Source organism: Neovison vison, chromosome 6, assembly GCF_020171115.1.
Source record: "Neovison vison isolate M4711 chromosome 6, ASM_NN_V1, whole genome shotgun sequence".
Taxonomy (NCBI): domain Eukaryota; kingdom Metazoa; phylum Chordata; class Mammalia; order Carnivora; family Mustelidae; genus Neogale; species Neogale vison.
The window spans coordinates 222009937-222027220 of record NC_058096.1 but is presented as its reverse complement, the minus strand read 5'-3'; the positions used below and the strand labels follow the sequence as shown (position 1 = coordinate 222027220).

At 64.2% G+C, this 17284-nt stretch overlaps 2 protein-coding genes across 2 annotated transcripts; one reads left to right on the top strand and one right to left on the bottom strand.

Moving 5' to 3' along the window:
• The first annotated feature begins 368 nt into the window (after positions 1-368).
• C6H19orf71 (chromosome 6 C19orf71 homolog) lies at positions 369-3131 on the top strand. Its single transcript, XM_044254918.1, has 4 exons — positions 369-551; positions 2393-2631; positions 2733-2858; positions 2953-3131. The coding sequence occupies exons 1-4, from the start codon at positions 469-471 to the stop codon at positions 3129-3131; spliced, it is 627 nt and encodes a 208-aa protein (XP_044110853.1). The 5' UTR covers positions 369-468.
• A 188-nt stretch (positions 3132-3319) lies between these two features.
• MFSD12 (major facilitator superfamily domain containing 12) lies at positions 3320-12138 on the bottom strand. Its single transcript, XM_044254573.1, has 10 exons — positions 11789-12138; positions 7846-8056; positions 6231-6369; positions 5953-6135; positions 5673-5765; positions 5491-5583; positions 4983-5153; positions 4812-4906; positions 3828-3958; positions 3320-3725 (listed from the first exon to the last, which is right to left on the bottom strand). The coding sequence occupies exons 1-10, from the start codon at positions 12084-12086 to the stop codon at positions 3703-3705; spliced, it is 1437 nt and encodes a 478-aa protein (XP_044110508.1). The 5' UTR covers positions 12087-12138; the 3' UTR covers positions 3320-3702.
• Between the last annotated feature and the right edge of the window lie 5146 nt (positions 12139-17284).

Sequence of the window (17284 nt, the reverse complement as noted above, 5' to 3'; positions counted from 1 at the left end):
CCGTGGGCGCGGGGTCCGTCCCTGGGGCTGTGTGTGGGGGCGCCTTGGTGCTGCTCGTGGCCACAGGACGCTCCCGCGCCTGAGGGACCGTGGTCCGTGTGTCCCTCGTGCAGCTGAGGGCTGCGAGCCGAGCTGCGGCGTGTGCCCGCACGTCCAGCTCCGAACGTATCCCAGAAGCAGAGAAGGGGCGGCTGGGAATGTGGGGTCCCAGCCGGAGCTCCTGGAAGGGTGTGCCCAAGGGAGCGGCCCGGGGCGCCCCCGGTGGGCTGTTCTGAGGGGCCTGAAGGGGAAGAGGTGGGAGCCCCTGCCTGGCACCTGCGGCAGGCCTCTGCTGGGGGGGGGGGCGGTCTGGACGGGGACCAGCGCTGGCCAGTACTGTTGCCGGGACACCGAGGGTAGCCTTTGTCGCTGTCAACAATGGCCCCACAGGCCTTCTAGGCATGAGCCCCTGGGGACCCAGAGGCAGACATGCAGACCCTGCGGCGGGAGGCTGCCCGGCCCTATGTCCCCCGGGGGACCCTCGAAACAGATTTCCCAGCACCTCTGTTCAGGTGAGTGCCCCCCACGGCCCCACGTGCCGCCTCTGTGTCCCAGGCCTCGAGGCATTCGGTCTGGCTTCTCGTGTTTCCTCTTCAGTCCAGGCACCTCGGTGCTCTACCCTCACCTTGCCCCGTCCTGACCCCGTCCTGACCGGCTGCTCCCCACACCTCCTGCCCCCGCCTGCCCTGGTACTGCCCTCCCCGCCTGCGGCCAGAGCAGGGTGTGCGTGAGCACCGCCGGCCGGGGGTCCGCTGCGGGCACGGGCACGGGCACAGCCCGGAGCTGACTGGGTCTCCCCAGGAGTCGCCCGCAGCGGGTCTCACAGAGCCAGGCCGGGCTTCTGTGACCCTAAACCACCGAGATCCACTCTCTCCCGGGTCTGGAAGCCGGAAGCCAGAGATCAAGGGGGTCTGCAGGGCTGGTTCCTTCCGGGGCCTGAGGGAGCAGCTCTGCTGGGCCTCCTGTTCTAGCGCCTTTCTGGCTGTCCTCGGCACCCCCTGAGGACAGGTCACCTCGATCTCTGCCCCGGTGTCACATGGCCTTCTCTGTGTCCAGGCTCCCCTTCCAAGGACACCAGGCCCCACACGAGGGCCAGCCCAGCCTGAGGCGCACAGCTTAGCAACAGTGTCTGCTGAGATCCCCAGGGGGGTGCTTGAGACCAGGAGGGCGTGGATTTGGGGAGCTCTCTCACCCCGGCGGACTGGCTAAGGCACCAAGCGGGGGGCTGTGCAGCTGTAGGAAGACCGGGGTGTGCCCCTGGGCCACACCGCCACACGTCCGTCCTGTGCAGTGCCCGCTCCGGGGTGGGGTGCGGGGGCCGGGGGCACACGTGCGCTCTCTTAAAGGGCAGGAAGGCTCTGGATCGTGGACCGAGCAGGCATCGACTGGGGTTTCTTCCAGGTCTGACCTGCTGCTCCCAGAGGCCCACCTTCCACTATCCCAGTAGACTGGCGGCCTTGCATTTCACAAATGCTGTGCACGTCGGGGCTCAGAAGTATTCCCTTTGCTAGGACGGGACCCAGGATTGTGGGCGCTTGGCAAAGCCAGTGTGTGTCAGGTTCCCAAGACCCATGTTCCAGAACCTTCCACGCTCACCTCGCCCTCAGGGAGACGTGTGGGTTTCCAGTTTTCCGTGATCTCTGGGCCACGCAAGGCACAGGTCCAAAGAGCCTGTGGTCAGCAGCGGCCCCAACCGCCGGGGCGAAGGCCCTGCTGGACCCTCTGCAGGGCGGTGGTGCTCCCGGCAGGCCTTCCGGGAGAGGAACGGCCAGTGAGGTTTCTGCCCGACGAGGTCCCTGCGGCTTGAGCAGCTCTGGGGGTGTCTTTCACTTCTCAGCTTTCCTTGCCACTTCTGGGGTTTTCCGTGTCAGTTTTAACAGCACCACACAGCGACTTGATTTTCAGGTTTTATTTCCGAGTTCTCTCCACACCCAGCACGGGGCTCAAACTCACGCTCCCCCGACTGCACCACCAGGCACTCCCATCTCTGCACCGCGGTCCCGTTCCCTACACTGGTCCTGGCTGCCCCAGGGCCTCTGGACGCCCACCGGCCCTGGACAGCTGCTGCCTCCTCGGGAGGCCGTCCTAGTGCCCTGCCTAGGACGGGTCTGGCAGCAGAGGCCTCCTGCTGTGGGCGCACGCTCCCCCGCCACCCCGGGTCCCTGGGGGATGGACCAGAAGTGCTGACCAAGGAGAAGTTTAATGCGGGGCTCGGGGGTGGGGGTTGGAGGGAAGCAGGCCACAGGACTCCGTGCCCGCACTCCTCTGCCTGCCAGGGCCAGGGCTGCACGTGCCGGCAGTGTGGGGCAGGGGAGGCCCCCAGGCTCAGCCTCCGCTGCCCTCACCCCCCCAGCGATGACTATCTGTCCCTGGAGGGTCCCCGCTGGACACCGGCCATCAGGCAGGCAGTGCGCTGGAAGTACGCCCCCATGGGACGTGACGCCGCGGGCCAGCCGTGGTACACCGGCCTGACCAACTCTGAGTCTCGGGAAGCCTGGTACACGCTCCCGCGGGCCCTGGACAGCCCATACCGGGAGGCCTATGCCCGCTGGCACGGCTGTCACAGCCACCGGGAGCGAAGCATGCCCTCCGGTGAGTGCTTGGCCCGGCCTGCCCCACCCACCCCCACCCCTCCCAGCCCCAAGGGGAGGGCCAGGGCCACAGATGACCTACCCCGCCCCTTCCCCCAACAGCCTACACCCAGCGCCTCCGGGAGACCGCCTGGTACGACCCCGTCCTCCCTGCCCAGTACAGGGTCCCCAGCACGCGGTGGGGGAGCGCGCTGTGGACAGACAGACCCTTCCGGGGCAAGGAATACGGTGAGGAGCGGAGGCGGTCGGGGGGACCAAGGCCACCTCGGCTGGGGTTCAGAGTGGCCGGGGACAGGAGGTGACCTGGGTCCTGGCCCCACAGTGGTCACCAGGCACCAGTACCAGACGGAGCCGCCATGGCAGGGGTCTGACTACGTGCCGCTCCTGTCGGCGCCCCAGCGCCCGCGCTACACCACGCAGAGCCACAGGCAGTGGGACCTGGAACCCTACCGCCCCTCCACCAACCAGCGGCCCCCACCCGTGTACACACCCATCCGCTGATAAAGTTCATGCTGCCCACGCCACCCTCTGCAGCCCCCTCGGTGCACCCCTCCACCTTCGGGGACCCTGGGGACCCTGCGTGGTCCAGCCACCTGCCAACACCCCGGTGACCCAAACTTGGGCCAGAGGCAGGCCGACTCAGGGCGTCTCAGCGGCCCTCTCCCCACTCTGGACTCCGGGGACACAGCTGAGGCCACGGCCCTCACCCACGGGTGGCTCTTTATTCGTGGCCAGCAGCAGCCTGGGCGCAGGGCATGGGACTTGCTCCTCCCCACCCCCGCCTGAGGTTCCCGTCAGGCCCAGGGACCGCACCATGGCCGAGGGGACCTGGCGGCACGTAGGAAACCACAGCCGAGCCCGGGGTGAGGGGTGAGCCAGGCGCGCGCCTGGATCCCAGAGGGCTCACCTCCATGTCTGGGATCCTGACCGTCCCCCCCACCTCCCCGCAGCCAGCAAGGGTGGGGGCAGGGATGGCAGGGAGGGACAGCACGGAGGGAGGGCTGCTCCCGGCCTCCGCGGGGCCTGGAACCGAGTTCACGTTCACAGGACGGCGACTGAGGCGCGTGTGGCATCAGGGCTGGGCTCCAGGGTCCCCTGCAGAACAAGGGGGCGGGGGTGCAGTCAGTGCGGGGGGGCTGCTGTGGGCCTACCCCGCCAGCCCCTGGTCCCTGGGGGTGGGGCGCAGCTCGGACTCACAGCTCCGCAGGCGGATGGGCCAGAGGAAGAGGCTGCACAGACAGAGGGTAGCGGCCACGCCTACGCCGCCCGTGGCGGCCACCATCACCCAGCGGTAGAAGCCCATGCAGGCCCTGCAGCAGATCTCCAAGCTGTGGGGGAGGGGAGAGGCGGGGGCGTCACCCTCTGTCTGGACCCTCCAGCGTGGACCTCCCGCTCAGCTACTGGGCCACCAGAACCGGGGGATCCCCCTCCACCCCCGCCCCTACCCACATCTGCCCCTCCTCTCCTCTCCTCTGTCTCATGCGGGTCCGGCCCCATCACCACCACCTGCCTGGACCACCACCGTCCCCGGGGCCCCCGAGGCCCTGCACACCTGCCCCATCCCCTCCGTGCTCCAACCGCGCGGGCCTTCCCCACACGCTTTCCTCCGACACCGAGCCCGGTCCTGCCACAGGACCTTGGTAGGGTGGTTCCTCCCCATTTGCTTGGAACTCCCTGACAGGTCTCAGGTCCAATGTCACCTCCTCAAGGAAGCTCTCCCTGACCTCTTGCCCCAGACTGGTCTCCGTAAGTGGTGTTTCCTACACCCCCTCGCCACTGGTTTGGGTCACAAGGTTCTGTGCTTATGAAAGTAGCTGGTGTTGCCCCCAGGCCCCTGGGGACAGAGGAGCAGATGGGCTTTTGTTCCCAGACCCCAGGCTTCTACGAGTCTCCACTCAGTGGTCTAGAACCATCTGGGTCTAGAACTAGGTTCTGAGGGTCTGAGCAGATCCCGGCTCTGCCCGGCCCTGCCCACTCCCACTGCCCCGGTACATCCGGACGCCGTGTCCCCGGCGTACAGCAGCTGGCGGGGTGCCCCAGGTCAGGAACAAGTGGGGCCCCAGTGTGCGAGGCCCGCCCGCGCGCTGTCCTCTGTCCGGGCCAAACCCCCAGACCCGGGGCAGGGCCTGACGGGCGCGCAGCCCCGGCACGCTCCCCTGTGAACAAACGAGCGGCACTCACGAGCAGGGGTACAGGCTCTGGATGGCCATGACGGCCAGCCCGTTGGCCACTTTATCCGAGAAGCTCATGGCCCCGTACACGAAGGCTCCGCTGTGCTGGGATACAAGAGCGGGGGCTCAGCATCCGCGGCCCGGACCCCAGCCCCCGCCCCCTCCCGCCGCTCCGCCTCACCGTGTGGGGGCCGATGAGGTCGGCCGTCATGGCCAGCGAGGTGACGAGGATGGTGGCACAGCCCATGCCCAGCAGCGCGGCCGCCGCGTACACGGCCACGCCCAGCCTGTCCGCCAGCGCCACCCAGGCGGCGAAGGCCAGGATCGCCAGGAGCCCCGCAAAGTAGGTCAGCTGCGGGGGCAGCGGGGCGGGCGTCAGAGCCGCCGGTCCGCGTGCTCCTCAGCCGGCCGCCACGGGGAGGGCGTCCGGCTGGACTGTCCCGCGGTGCCCTCGCTCGGGTCCCGGGGGACCCGGAGGCCCGGGCACTAACGCCAGGTGCCGCTGGGCCGTTAAAATCAAACATGGTGACGGGCGGCGTCTCTTGGCCACACCGGCCGGCGCTCCACTGCCCCGGGCAGCACCGAGTCCAAGAGCACCGCAGCCCCGAGCCCCGCGGGAGCCAGACGCGGGACAGCCCCGGTCCGGAGCCTGCACTTCTGGCCCCCCCCCTCCCGCCCCGGCCACTCACGTTCCTCCCGATGCTCCTGTTGACCGGCTTCATGAGGAAGGAGGAGCAGAAGCCGCTGACGTACATCAGCAGCGGGATGGTGGCGATGAACTTCTGCGGGGGCAGAGCAGCGTGGGCTCGGCGGGCTGGGGGACTCGGCGGGGCACGGGGCGCGCTGGGCCCGGGCCCGCCCCCCAGCTCACCTTGGGCAGGTTGAGGGAGTAGGTGAGGTACATGGCTATGTAGGTCTGGGACAGGTTCACGATGAGCCTCGTGCTCATGTACAGCAGACCCACCTGCGGCAGGCGAGCCGGGGGCGCGCGTCAGCGGGGATCGGGGGGGCCCAGGGAGCCCTGCGGCGGCGCCTGAGCCACTCGCGGTGACCGCCTGGCCAGCGGGCAGGGCAGGCCGTGGCCACCGGAGGACCGCAAAGGGACTGTCTGCCCCCGTGTCCGCCGTCCCCCTCCCCGGCCAGCGGCACACCTGGTAGAAGGCCGGCTCCCGGAGCCAGTGTTTCCAGAGCAGCAGGGGCCGGGCAGTCGTGGGGGCCAGCAGCGGGCTGTGCTCGTCCGGCGCCTCCGCCGGGGCCCGGCGCCCCTCCCGGGTGCCCAGGTGGAACAGAAGCGAGAAGACGGCTCCGACTCCTATCACCAACAGGGAGAGGTTCTGGAGGCCGGGCGGGAGAGGGGTCAGCGGCAGCGCTCTCGGCCTGAGCCCCCGGGGTCAGGGCCGCGGGGGTGTCCGGCCTGGGCCCCGCTCACCTGGAACACCTGCACGTCCTGGACCCCCAGCTGGTCGGAGACGTCGCGGGCCGCCTCCGTGCTCGGGGAGCCCTGCAGGTGCAGCAGGAGCCAGGCGGCCCCGTACACGGCGATGTTGGCCGCCACGGTGAAGGCGTACCTGGCGGGGGCGGGGGAGGCTTCGGCACGGGACCCGGGGCATCTCCGGCTGGCGGAGCATTCAGCCCCCAAACACAGGGTGGCCCCGGAGAGCCCCAGCGGCACGTTATCTGATGACTGACAGTGGCCCCACAACGCCACGCGGACAGCCCAGCCGCCCCGGCCAGGGGCACTCGGAAGCCAGGATTTGGAATTCCTGGTTCCCGGACCCTGGGCCCCGACAGGGCTGGGGCTCTGTGGTCTAGAAGTATCTGAGTGTCCCTCCAGGGGCTGGCGGGTGGGGGCAGAGCCTCTGGATCACATGCCAGGACTCAGTTTCCCTTTCTGAAAGTGAGCACAAGACCCCAGAGATCAAAGTGAAGAGGCTACACGGCTGGCGGGAAAGCGTGCCCCGGAGCCTGGTCTCGGCGCCACCGGCCGGGGCCCGAGGGGTGTCACTGGCCCCGCCGGGCTGTGCCTGTGCCGTAATGCAGAACCCAGAGGCAGGGCTGGGAGGACGCCAGGCTGGGCAGCACGGGCTCAGCGGGCCGCAGTGGGGGCGGCAAGGCCCCCCCGTGAAGATGCCACCACGACCAGAGCCGCAGAGCACACGTGTAGCAGGCACCCCTCCCCCAGGGCCTCTCCTGGAGCTCCAGCCGTCTGTGCGAGCCCTTCCGGAACTCGACCCACTCTTCCCCTTCCCTACCGCACGCCGTCCCGCAGGGGGACACTCTGCTCAAGCCCGCAAGGGGGTCTGTGACGATTGCCAGGAGGATTAAAGGTGGAAATCCACGTGAAGGGCCCAGAAATGCTCCTGTACACAGCCAGCACTCCATAAGTGCTCCTAGATTCTCTCCAGGAGAACTTCCTGTCTGTGCCTCAAGCAAGGAAACAGGCTGACCCTCTCCACGCCAGGCAAGCAGAATTCTAAGATGACCTGGTCCCACCCGGTCCAACCCCTCCCCCACGGGAGGAGACCTGTGAATAAAGGTATAGGTAAAGGGATTCTACAGCTCACATTAAAGGAGTTGGTCCTGGGTGAGCCAGACCTCATCAGGAGATCCTTAGGAAAACCTAAGCCTCCGCTAAGACCCCAGCCCTAACGGGTGCCCTGATGGGAGCCTCCAGACAGAGCAGGCAGCATCAGACTTGGGTTTCTGCTCTGGTCATGCCTCAAGATCACAAGATCGAGCCCCGTGTCGGGCTCCGCGTCTCTGCCCCTCCCCCCACCCTCTAATAAATCTTGGAAAAAAGAGAATACAGCTGATCTGAGCCAGACTCATAACCCACAGAAACCACGAGCCGCACGGGCACGCTGTCTAAGGCCGCCAGCTTGGGGCCGTGCATTACTGCGGCAACAGCTGATCAACACACCACCCGGCAGGCCCGGGAGCTGGGGCGGAGCTGGGGGTGCAGCGTCCCGGGGCGCCGCGGCTGAGCCCAAGCACGGAAGGGCTCCCGCTTCGGGCCGGGACTGAGGGCTGGGTGGAGGCCGTACCTGAGGGCCGTGAGCTCCACCTTCTCGTGGTCACTGGTGGCGAGCTCTGGGATGAGGCTGAGGTGGGCGATCTGCGTGGCCGCCCAGCCGAACTGGAAGACCACCACGAAGGGCCCATAGTAGAGGAGGGCGGCCCACTCCGGCGTGGCGGCCCCGCAGCCCAGGCACGGGCTGAAGATGAAGGGGAAGGACAGCAGGACACAGACGGTGCCTGTGGGTGAGCAGAGGGAGGGGGCGGTCACACTCCAGGGCCTCACCGGCGGGGACCCTCCCACGGTCCCAAAGCGGGGGTGAGGCCATGGTTCCCGTGACAAATGAGGAAACCGAGGCAGAGAGACCTGGGGTGGCCTCGAGGTCACGCAGCCCAAGAGGACAGCGGGGCCCCCAGTGTCTGACGTGGAAACTGAGGCACACCGCGGGCCGTCGTGTTCCCGAGGTCACGTGCTCCAAGTACAAGGCAGGGCCAGGACCTATGAAAGGACAAGAACGGGGCTTCCCCCTGCCAGCATCAGCGTCCCCAGGGTGCTGCCTTGGTGACAGGTGGGGACACGGAAGCACAGAACACCTGTGGGGTCCCCTGGAGCGCTGCCCGCCACAAATACCAGCGACGCCACAAACACCACAAACCCGCCGTTTATGCGCGCACCTTCCCTTCCCACCTCCCGCCTGGACCTCCGCCCGCCCCCCAGCTCCTGCCAAGCGTTCCACCGCACTCCAGGCAGTCAGGAGGCCAGGTGACGCTGGGTCAGGCTACGGTGGACCCTGCCCTCCCTGAGCCCCAGTGTCTACCAGCTCATGGGGGCGGGGGTTCTCTTCCTGGAAAAACCCGATATCTCAGAAGAAGCCCGAGTCTGTGGGGGCAGCCAACAGGCCCTGCACGACCTGCCCCTCCACCCCCACCCCCGCTCCAGCCACACAGGTTCAGTCCTGCCCCAGGGCCTTTGCACCAGCTATGTGTCCTCTGCTCCCCTCACATCCTCGCATGCCTCAGGACCCGACCCAAATGCTACCCCCTCAGAAAAGCCCTCCCTGACCACCGCAGTCCCCAGCAGTCCCCTCCCTGTGCGGACACAGTCTGGACATGGCTTTCTTCTCACATGCCTTAGTATACACAGGGACTCTTTTGTCTCCACTTGCTTCCTGCCTGCCTCCCCCACCAGACGGGCGCTGGGAGGGTGGGCGGTAAGTCTCCCGAGGTCACTTCTGGGGCCCGGGCCACCAGCACAGAGCCTGGCGCCTACCTTTTGGACAAGTGAATGATTATACTAGTGTCGTCCACTTACAGGCCCAAGAGGTGGGTGTTACTATTCTCCCCACTTTCCAGATGGGGACACAGGTTCAGTGTGTGAGCCCCTGGGCCCTGAGCCATGCTCCTTCCCTCTGCCAGGCCAGGCCCAGCTCAGCAACCCCCCCATTCCCTCCTGGGCCTGGCAGCTGACCTTCCCTCCTCCCTCCAGGCTCTGGACCTCATGCCCCAGACCTTAGGGCCGCCTCCATAGTCCTGGCATGGAGAAATGAAAGCAAAAGCACCCTTCCTTGCGATTTCCCTGGAACTGGAGTCTGGGAGGAGCATCCGGAGCTCCTGTCTGGACGCCCCAGGGGCGCCTCGGGGCCAGGCACAAACTATGTAGACTCTGATCAGAAGAATGTGCTGCTCTGGCCAGAATCCACCCCGAAGCTGGCCAGGCCAGGTTAACCATTGCCTGGCCAGGGGACCTCGGGCAAGCGACTGTGCCTCCTGGGCTGCAGTTCCCAGAAAGTATGGACGTTGAAATACCCGCCTCCCAAAGCCAGCATGAGAACCAAGGGTTAACGTAGAAAAGCGGGAACTCCTATGGCTCTCAGCCACTTCCTGCCTCAGCAGCTTCCTTCGAAGCTGGGCTAGGTCACACTTACACAGCTGTTTCAACAGGCTGGCACGCCCCCCTGACACACACGCTCCTACACTCTTACTCATCCGTCAAAACCCCAAAGCCAATGTCCTCTTCCTCAGACCTCCACTTCTCCTTTGTGAAACCCACTCCAGCCACATGCTCCAGCCCGGATCCCACAGGAAAATCCATGTGTGGCTCTAAGGGTCCTCTCTGGGCTAGAGCAGGGAAGCCCAAAGGGTCTGCTAAGGGGAAAAGTGAACCCATAGACTTGGGAGCAAAAGAAAGATGTGAGCCCCGTTTCCAAGATGATTTTCACTCCAGCCACCTCATCAGGCCAAGAGGGGCTGCCCCAGCTTCCTCTCTCCACAGATCCTCCTGGAGCTCCCCACATGCTCCCCCCGAGGTGGAGACAGGGTGCAGTGGAGGTCTTGGAGGCCGGTGGGGGCCCCTTTCCCCCAGGCCTGTTTTACATAAATACGAAGCCTTCAGTTCTTTATCTACAAGGGTGCCTATCTCCTGCCTCTGCTTGCTGACTCGGATTCTCCCTGCAGGGTCAGGAAGACCCTCCCATGGATGAGAGAGGCACACCATCAAGCCTGGGGGCACGGGCAGTGTGCGCTGCCCCGCTCCCTTCCCACAGCTGGCTCCATCCCCTCAGCGGAGGTCAGTCTCCCCGGCCCGGCCCAGAGAAAAGACTGCCTGGCTCTCTCACCTATCAGGCCGCGGAGCTATGCTGTGTGTCTGTCCATGAGTTTATCTATTACGAGCAAAAGTGCCCTGAGGACTGGGCGCAGCTCTGTAAGTCACCCCACATCAGTCCAAAGGGGGGCAGCTTTCACATCTGTTTTTCCAGAGGAGGTGATCGCCAGGCTCTCTCTCCCGGCTTCCCTCCCTGGCGGCTACAGTCTCAAGGGACCCGGTGCCCAAGAAACCTGACATCCGGCCACTTGGAAGTCCACCGCACCTTTGCAAAAACGCCCTCTGCCCCACCGAGCCCAGGGCGGATCACTGCCTCCCCAGTCTCTGCCCCCATCAGTCAGCCCCTCCGACCTTCTAGAAAGCTGCTACCCAAAATTCACAGGACTGGGCAGGATTCCGAGGCCTGCCTCCCGAAATGCCCAGCCGGCCCCCGACGCCAGGATGCGGCAGGCACTCCTGCCAGCAGGAATGGCAGAGAAAGTGGCTGGGGCTCATCTCCCAGGCCCAGGATCCGTGGCGGCAGAGAAGGGGCGCTGGGAGGCAGGCCTTATCAAGGGTGCGCACTGGGCAGGACACCCTGGCTCCCGGGGCACCTGCCTCCTCCCCGCAGCAGCGGAGGTGTTCTGACGGCTCCCCCAGAACACGGGTTGACCCTGTGTTAGCTTCGCAGATCCCACCCCTCAGCCAGACACACGGAGACCCCTGCCTCTTGGGTCTTACCTGGCCCCCAAGCCTGGGCTCCCTAGCGCAGCTCCCCTAAACTGCCCAAGCACCAGGTTGCCTGTGATGGAGCCGAGGGCAGGCAGGAGGGCACTGGAGACACGGGCAGACTGACGGCAGGGGCTCCAAGCAGGCTGCCCCTCACTCAGAGCTGTCCTGGGTGGTCACCCACACAGACATATGGAAAAGCCCAGCCGGACCAGGCCAACTGACAGCGGGGGCGTCAGCAGTCATACCCAATCCAGAGAGGGCTTGGGATGCCCATGGGAGTCAGACAGAAAAACAAAGGGAAGTGCCACTGGAAGGTCACATGAGTGGTCAGGTGGCAGACAGAAGGAGTCCAGAGCCGTTAAGCAGACAGATGGAGGAGGTCAAGGATGGGGCAATAGAAAGGTACAGAGCAGCCGAACAGGGAGGTTCAGGCAGTAGGGCTGGCAGGCAGGCAGAGCGGGGAGGCTCAGGCCAGGGGCAGGCAGGCAGAGCGGGGAGGCTCAGGCCAGGGGCAGGCAGGCAGAGGGGGAAGGTTCAGGGCCCGGGGCAGGCAGGCAAAAGCGGAACGCGAAGGTCCCGGGGGGAGACAGGCAGTCGGAGAGGGGAGGCTCAAGCCTGGGGTCAGGCAGTCGCAGGGAGGAGGCTCGGCCGCGACTTACCGACCAGATGCCAGGCCTTTCGGGGGCCGCAGCGGACGCAGCGGCCGGCGGCGCGGTCGGCCTCGTAGCCCACGAGGGGCGTGCACAGCCCGTCGGCCACCTGGCCGAGCAGCAGCAGCAGGCCGGCGCCGCGCGAGCTGTAGGCGCGCACCGAGTGCAGGTAGAGCAGCAGGTAGGTGAACCACATGGACGCGCACAGGTCGTTGAGGAAGTGGCCCACGGCGTAGCTCAGCCGCGCGGCCAGCGACAGGGACTGCGGCGGCGCCCCCGCTCCGGCCGCCGGGGGCCCCGGGCCCATGGCCGCGCTCCGCACCCGGGCCGGGCGGTCTGGCGCGCGACAGACGGACCCCGGCGCGCGAGCCGACCGCGCCCGCCTGTCCCCGCGCCACCGCCCAAGCCCGCCCGGCCGAGCGCGCCTGCGGCCGCAGGGCCGCGAACCCAGACTAAGGCCCGGGCGGGGCGGGGCGGGGAATGCTGGCGGCCGCCTCCACCAATCGGGGCCGCGCACCGGGGCCCGAGAGCCAATAATCGGGCGGGGGGCGTGGCCTAGGGGCGCGGGCGGGAGGAGACGGTCCTAGCGCCCGACGGCTCCGCTTGGCGTTAGCGGGACCCTCACGAGCTCGGGGGCGACGCAAGGGCGCCCACACCCAGACTCCTGCCTTCGGGCCCGCGTCACCCCGGCCGGCCTGCAGCTTTATGGGGCCTACTCTGTGGACGGGGGAGGACGAGGTGGGCTGCGGGCTTGCGGGGTGGGCTGGGGGCGGAGGAGGTGGGGGGGGATTCCGAGCCCGAGCTGCCACTCCTCGGGGTCCGGTACCTGGTACCTTCCCGGCCCGGAGAAACCCAGTCGGACGCGGAGAGGACGCATTAGTTCCAATTAATTAGTTATTAAGGATAATAATGGGGGTAATCATCATAACAACCCCAGCTGGGATTTAATGATCGCGGACTGTGCCAAACGCCCCACGTGGGTGTGCTCACCCAAGCCGGGAGGGACGCGGAGCGACTGTCTCCCATTTCACAGGCGACCAACAGGCCCGGAGAGCGGGCAGGGCGCGCTCGGGGGCGCAGTGAGTCAGGTGCAGGCGACACCACCCGAGGCCTGCGCTCAGAACCCCTCCCCACTCTCCTCCAACGGTCCGCCCACCACTGGGGCACCAGCGGTTTCAAGTTCCTCCTCGCCCTGCGCGCAGTCGTCCCCCACCCCTGGGCGCCTCCTCCACCAGCGGTTAAACACCTGCACTCCCGAGCCGGAAGCTTGGGGTCCAGATCCAGCCCCACTCCCTCCTAGCTGGTCCAGCTCAGACAAGTCCTTTAACTGTGTGGGGTCTCAGTCTTCCCAGATCTAGAATGGGTATAATGTGCACTACTACAAGTCACACGGGGCGCCTGGGAGCTGGGCCCATAGAGGGTGCGACTCTTGATCTCAGGGTCCTGAGTTCCAGCCCAACATTGGGTGAGAGAGTCCTTTAAAAATAAAATCTTATTTTTTTAAAAAAGTGATACAGGGGCACCTGGGTGGCTCAGTGGGTTAAGCCGCTGCCTTCGGCTCAGGTCATGATCTCAGGGTCCTGGGATCGAGCCCCACATCGGGCTCTCTGCTGGGTGGGGAACCTGCTTCCCCCTTTCTCTCTGCCTGCCTCTCTGCCTACTTGTGATCTTTCTCTCTGTGTCCAATAAATAATTTTTTAAATTTTTGGTTTTTTAATTTTTAAAAAATTAAAATAAAAACCTGATAAAATTGCTAGCTTTTTTTTTTTTTTTTTTTTTTGGTAATTGTTAGCTCTTAACAGTCTCAGCCAGAGTTTTCTCATTACCCCCTCCTCCCGTGTAAGTCATACAGTACTCTGGGCTGCCCCCCATCACAATCTTGATATCTGCTCTCCCCCGCCAACCCTAGCTGTGACCCTGTCCCCCCTGGAACTATGATCCCCATGAAGGCAGGGGCTGATCAGTTACACACACAGGAGCTCAAGAAATACCTGTACAAGGATTGTGTGGCGGGCACGGAGAGAGGTTGAAAAGAGCAAGCAGGAACTGGGAAACAGGAACCCACTAAAAGAAGCAGTGGCTCAAACAGCCCAACGGGGTCTCAGCCCAGACATCCACATGGATGCAGACCACCCACCCCAAAGCCCACTTTTTTAATGAAAAGGAGCCTGAAAAATGGGTGTGGGCGGGGTCATGATAACCTGGCTGGGGAGCGGGGAGATAAGGGGTCACTGCCTCGGAGGAGATAAGGAGAGACAAGAATCTCAATTCTTTCCTCCCTGCTGGGCGTGCTCCCGCTCCCTTTCTCTGGGGCAGTGAAAGTGACATAAAGAAATTCTTGCCTCAGCTCTACACGCCGTTTAAAAATACTTGCCTATATTTCTTTAACATTCTTTTAAAGTTCTTATTTATTGATTTCAGTCCTCTCTACCCCCGAGGTGGGGTCCAACTTGCGACCCTGAGATCAAGAGTCACACACGCTGCGCATCGGAGCCAGCCGGACACCCCTCACCTAAGCTTTGTGTTCGCATTTCTCTTCTCCTTTCAGGCCGCGTCCCTGGGGGACCTTACACCGCTACTTGCCCATTTTGCAGAGAAAAACAGGCTCTTACAGAAGTCCCTTGCCGGAGGGCACGCGGCGAACAAGAGGCAGATTCAGGATCCAAACTGGGCTCCCCTCGTGATGGGCAGCATCTCTGAGTTCTTTATTCTCGGGCAGGGGAGGGCCCACCTGAGGAGGAAAGGTGCCCCGTGTTTACTCTTCCCAGCCCCCCCGCAGGGGTCTGGAACCCACAGGGGACATCCCTCGGGCAGACCCAGCACAGTGGGGGGGGGTTGGCAGAAACACCAGCATATCTCGGGGTCTTCCCGCCTGGGGGTGGGGGGGGCAGGCTGCCTCTGACCTGCGTCCTTCCCTCCTTCCTTCCTTCCTTCCCCCCTGGACTCCCTCACCCAGCAAATCTGGCCCTCACGCTGAGCAGTGCAGGAGCCCCAGAGACTGTGAAGCCCCAGTCAGTCAGAAGTGGGGACAGAGCTGGCCGCGGCCCCTCCTCGGTGGGTGCTGGCGCCGGAGGGGTCAGACACCAGACACGGGAGGGCTGGCTGAATGGCCGGCAGAGTCTGGACGTTACCTCCAGGTCCCTGGGGAGCCGTGGAAGGCTTGGGAGGGAGAGCTGGGAAACTCCGGTAAGAAGTCAGGCGGGGGTGGGGATGGGGGCTGTCCATTCCGAAGCAGGCCTGGGCCCCGGGGGTTGGGACAGCAGCACGGAGCACGCCCGCCCCTGGGAGAGCAGGGGTGAGATTTGCGGGGAGGATCAGAGAACGTCCTGCCATGAGAGAGGATGTGAGAAAGGAGAGATGAGTGCCTGCCCTCAGGAACAGGAGAGAGACAGGCTTGGGGTCCCGAGAGATCCAGGACAGACTTTGATGTCCCCAGAGCATCCCAACTGCCCCAGCCCCTGCTGGGGATCGGATGTCCTGGTGGCTCCAGTCCAGCGGCAGGTGGGAAGGCGGGGGCGTGGGGGTGGGGGTGGGGGTGGGGGGTTCACTTTGATCTTCTCTCAGACCAGGCTGGGAGGAGGGGGGCGCTGGGTGGAGGGAAGGGGAGGGAGAGTTCTTAGAAACCTGGGAAACCTGGGAAAAGCAGCCAGGAACTTGGCTTAGATCCCCGGGTGGCTGTGAGTCAAACCCAGGTGGTCCCGGGCAAGCCGGCAAGCGTCAGTTTCCCTTTCTGTGAAGTGGGCACAGAGCAGCCGTGCTGAAGAGGGTCACATGGGGGCCTACAGGAGATGAGGCAGGTGCGGGTTCGGCCTGCGGATAGGGGTTTGCCAGCCTGGGAGGGCTTGACACAGGCATCGGCTCGTTCTCTGGGGTGGGGGGCTGTCCTGGGCATCACAGCCCCCAGGCCTCCAACTTCAGAAGCCAGGGGCACGCCCTCCCCTCACCTTGAGTCGTCACAACCAAACATGTTTCTGCGCATTGTCCAGTGTCCCCTGAACTACCCTGGGCGGCAGCCACTGTACTAGAAAATTCTCTGAACGGGGTCTGCAGCTGCCCTGACCAAGCCAGCTACCACTCCCAGTGGCACTGACCCTGGTTCTAAGGGAGAACATCAGTCAAGCTCCTTAAACCCTCCCCACGACCTCCTGAGGTCAGACACAGTTATGGTCCCACTTTCCGGAGGGGCTGAGTGGGGCACAGTTTTGGTCGATGGCTCAAGTCACACATGTAGGGCTCAGGGCACCTCCCTGACCTTGTGAGGGTCCTGCAGCAGCCGGGGGTGCCCCGTCCTCAGGGGCCTGATGCCCCTGCCCAGCCCCCCTTTTGGGGGGCAATTGCGATCCCTGCTTCCCTGCTGTGTCCTCAGCCCTCCATCGCCCCTCCCAGGGACCCCATCTGTCCCTAAAAGAGCCAGAGGAGAGTTGGGGTGTCCCCGGAGCGCCAACTGCATCCTGATTCTTCCTGGGGGTTAAACTACCTCCTGTCGAGAATAAGAATCACATACTTCAGCGGGAGGCACAGCTACAACCCAGTCATTCCGTGTCCTCCGACCTCTCCTGGAAAAGCAGGCGATGGTGAAAGTCCTAACCCCCAGGACCTTGCAATTCAACATTTGGAAATACGGTCATAGCAGAGGTGGTGGGTCAAGACAACGGCACCTGGGACAGTCGCCCATGGACTCAGCACAAGGGGAAAGCTGGCCGCACACACTCGGGGAGAAGCCAAGGGACAATGAAGGCAGAGAGATTGGGGTGACCCTGGGACCAGCCAAGCAACACCTGGCAGGGCCAGCAACCCCCCCCCCCAAGCTGGGAGCTCCTGGGGCGGATTCTCCCCTAGGCCCGCAGAAGGAACCAGCTCTGAGTTCCTGTGTGTAGGAAGAGTTTTAGGAAGAAGTGGAATATTTGCATAATAACAATTTCAAAAGCGAACGTTTAGGCCATCCTTCATGAATCTTGTACTTCTGCGACTGCCAGTTGGGATTCTGTACCTGGCTTCCTGCTGGACAAAATTTCCCAGGGAGGCACAGAAATGATGCAAAGAAAAGAACACGAAATTGACGACTTTAGACAGCTGGGGTCATTAGGGAGGGCTGGCTTTTATTTATTTATTTTTTAAGATTTTATTGATTTGAGAGAGAGAGAGATCATGCAGTTCGGGAGAGGGGCAGAGGGAGAGGCAAAGGGAGAGAATCCCAAGCAGATTCCATGGTGGGTGCGGAGCCCTTCACCAGGCTCAATCTCATGATCCTGAGATCATAACCCTGAGATCATGACCCTGAGATCATGAGCTAAGCTGGAGCCAGGAGCTGGTCACACAACCAACTGAACCACCCAGGCGCCCCCACTGAGATCTAGGTATGGAGAGAACTTAATGCTGCTGAGAAAAAACAAGGGGCACCTGGCTGGTTCAGTGTGTGGAGTTGGTGACGCTTGCTCTTGGAGCCATGAGTTCAAGCCCCACATTGGGTGTGGAGCCTACTTGAAAAAAAAGAAAAAAGAAAAG

Bases quoted from the DNA above. Each gene is read 5' to 3' on its own strand.
- C6H19orf71 (XM_044254918.1), top strand. From the start codon at position 469: ATGCAGACCCTGCGGCGGGAGGCTGCCCGGCCCTATGTCCCCCGGGGG. The intron at 2,632-2,732 runs GTGAGTGCTTGG...TTCCCCCAACAG, and splicing joins GGAGCGAAGCATGCCCTCCG to CCTACACCCAGCGCCTCCGG. The intron at 2,859-2,952 runs GTGAGGAGCGGA...CTGGCCCCACAG, and splicing joins CTTCCGGGGCAAGGAATACG to TGGTCACCAGGCACCAGTAC.
- MFSD12 (XM_044254573.1), bottom strand. From the start codon at position 12,086: ATGGGCCCGGGGCCCCCGGCGGCCGGAGCGGGGGCGCCGCCGCAGTCC. The intron at 8,057-11,788 runs GTAAGTCGCGGC...GCTCACCCACAG, and splicing joins AAAGGCCTGGCATCTGGTCG to GCACCGTCTGTGTCCTGCTG. The intron at 3,726-3,827 runs GTGAGTCCGAGC...CTTGTTCTGCAG, and splicing joins GCCCATCCGCCTGCGGAGCT to GGGACCCTGGAGCCCAGCCC.